This window comes from Mesitornis unicolor, unplaced genomic scaffold (assembly GCF_000695765.1).
Source record: "Mesitornis unicolor isolate BGI_N332 unplaced genomic scaffold, ASM69576v1 scaffold42571, whole genome shotgun sequence".
NCBI classification, from domain to species: Eukaryota; Metazoa; Chordata; class Aves; order Mesitornithiformes; family Mesitornithidae; genus Mesitornis; species Mesitornis unicolor.
The window spans coordinates 1,223-3,733 of NW_010165299.1; the positions used below are offsets into that span (position 1 = coordinate 1,223).

Sequence of the window (2,511 nt, forward strand, 5' to 3'; positions counted from 1 at the left end):
CTTTTCTGATTTATAGGAATCTTGATAAACACTTCAGCCGGGGTCCTGATTATCCCTGTTTGTTTACACCCGTGCTGGGGAGCCGAATGCCTCCCCTCGGAGAGCCACGCAATGCTCACGTACCTGCAGGTGTGCAGGGGCTTGCTGAATGCCTCAGCTGTGGAGAGGAGTCCCTGAGGAGCGCAGGAGCCGGGGGGGATGTTTTCTGATTTATAGGAATCTTGATAAACACTTCAGCCGGGGTCCTGATTATCCCTGTTTGTTTACACCCGTGCTGGGGAGCCGAATGCCTCCCCTCGGAGAGCCACGCAATGCTCACGTACCTGCAGGTGTGCAGGGGCTTGCTGAATGCCTCAGCTGTGGAGAGGAGTCCCTGAGGAGCGCAGGAGCCGGGGGGGATGACCACAGGGCCATCCGTGGTGCCGGGGCTGCTGCGATCGCCTTGTGTTGATCTCCACCTCCCGGGCACGTGGAGGGCAGTTGGTCCTTCTGGGAGCAGGGGCTCCCTGAGGGGCTGTGCTGTGGAAGGGTCTCCTTGTGGCAGCGTCTTTGTTGTTTCTCATGTGGCTCTTTCCTTGCAGTCGGGCCTCACGAAGGCTGTGAAGGAGAGCAAGATTTCCTTGCAGCAGGCGGAGTACGAGTTCCTGTCCTTCGTGCGGCAGCAGACACCACCGGGTCTGTGTCCTCTGGCAGGTAAGGTCTGCTCCGTCTCACCGGTGGTGATGGTGATGTCCCAGTGGATGCCCAGAGCCACCACTGCCCATGGTGGAGATGTTTTGGTGACCGCAAAACCTGAGCAGCAAACCCAGCGGCGCCTGCTCCTCGCTGGGCGCATTGAACCGAACCCCAGACACGAATCTGTCACGCTCCCTGCTACCCACAGCCGCGCTCGGGGCGCTCCCCTGCGGTCTCGGGACCGGCGCTAAGGAAATTTCACTTGGCGGAGAACCCAGCGCTCTCGTCACACTTTGATACTTATCTGTGTGACAGAAATTGTAGGAGCAGGAACGGGAGAATTAATAGCGGGATTACCTCTTTAAACCACGTGTGATCCTGAAACGAGAATCTGACAAAGCTTTGCAATCATATTTACTAGAAAATGGGATAAACGAGCTGCTTGCAAATGGCTTTTCATAGCCTGTGATCTTTCCCCAGCTTGCTTAGCCTGTTTCTCGTGTAGACGCCGCTCACGGGAGCCGTGTAACGCCTTTGAAGAACCGTCTTGTTTCGTGTCTTTGTAGGTAACTCTGTGCACGCAGATAAGAAATTCCTTGACAAATACATGCCTCAGTTCATGAGGCACCTTCATTACCGCATCATTGATGTGAGCACCGTCAAGGAGCTCTGCAGGTGAGCGCTCCCGCTCGGCGCCGCTCTCAGAGGCGATCTGGGGAGGCCTGCTCAGCGCGCGCTCCTCTGGAACAAGGCCGGGGCTGCGGGCGAGGGCTGCCTGCTCTTTCATCTGCTGTGCTGGGACAGCGGCTGCTCTGCAGTTCGCAGTGCGAGGACTCGCAGGGTTGGGGCTGCTCTGGGTGCAGCAAAACCCAGATCCTTTCGCAGTTGTAACAAACCCACAGCAGGCGCTGGACGTGCCCTCGAACCCCAGTTCCCTTTGGTAACGGGCAGGTTTTCCCTCCTACAGACGCTGGTATCCAGAAGAGTACGAGTTTGCACCAAAGAAGGCAGCTTCTCACAGGTGAGGCTTCAGCTTTTGCCTCTACCGGCGCAGGGCTCCACGCTCCTCATGAGTGGATCACAGAGCTTTGTCTTCCCAGCACGCTGCTCCTAACGCAGGCAGGGCTGCGTGGTTCTGCTCCGTCCTGCGCTGGTGTCCTCCTGTCAGGGCTGGTTACTGCAGGGAAAGGGATTATTGATACACAGAGAACCAGGAGATCCCTGAGCTGCTCCGAATCGCTCTGTTTGCTGGTCAGGGTGCTTGTCGGGCGCTGTAGGCAGTGGGAGACAACGTGAAAACGGTAGCTTAGCGCTTCTGCCAGGCACCTCTAAAAGTTGCAGCTGCCTAAAACTTTCAAAGAACTTCAATGTGCTGTGCATTACTCCGTGGTGTGCAGCGCTGCTGGACCTTTATTGCCTTCCACGTAGCGAGGGGCGCTGCTGTTCGTGACGGATGTGCCGTCCGTGCAGACCACAGCGATTACAGCCCAGACGCGTTGGCCTCCCGAGGCAGCTGAAGGCGCGCGCTGGTGTGGTGAAACCCTGCTCATTTCTCTTCCAGAGCACTCGATGACATCAGGGAAAGCATCAAAGAGCTGCAGTTCTACAGAGAGAGCATCTTCAAGAGGAGAACGGATGAAAAGAAAAGGAAACTCATAGAGAACGGGGAGAGCGATAAGACCGCCAGCTGATTGCTCCTCGCCGCGCCACCCCGCAGCACACAGTTAGATGCGTCTCCTGTTCTTTTCTGTCTGCCCATCTCCCCAGAAGCTGTGGCCCTTCAGCAACCTGGTTTAACAGCAGCCTTACAGCGCAGAGGGCAGCCGAGCCACGGCT

General features: G+C 57.0%; 1 protein-coding gene across 1 annotated transcript in view; it reads left to right on the forward strand.

Moving 5' to 3' along the window:
- REXO2 (RNA exonuclease 2) overlaps positions 1–2,475 on the forward strand; it is a gene marked incomplete at its 5' end in the record, with an annotated part of 3,591 nt that extends 1,116 nt beyond the window's left edge. The window contains 4 exons of the mRNA XM_010194573.1: positions 582–693; positions 1,242–1,350; positions 1,643–1,696; positions 2,237–2,475. Coding sequence (XP_010192875.1) covers positions 582–693; positions 1,242–1,350; positions 1,643–1,696; positions 2,237–2,366 — 405 coding nt within the window. The remainder of the gene's footprint in view (positions 1–581; positions 694–1,241; positions 1,351–1,642; positions 1,697–2,236) is intronic.
- Between the last annotated feature and the right edge of the window lie 36 nt (positions 2,476–2,511).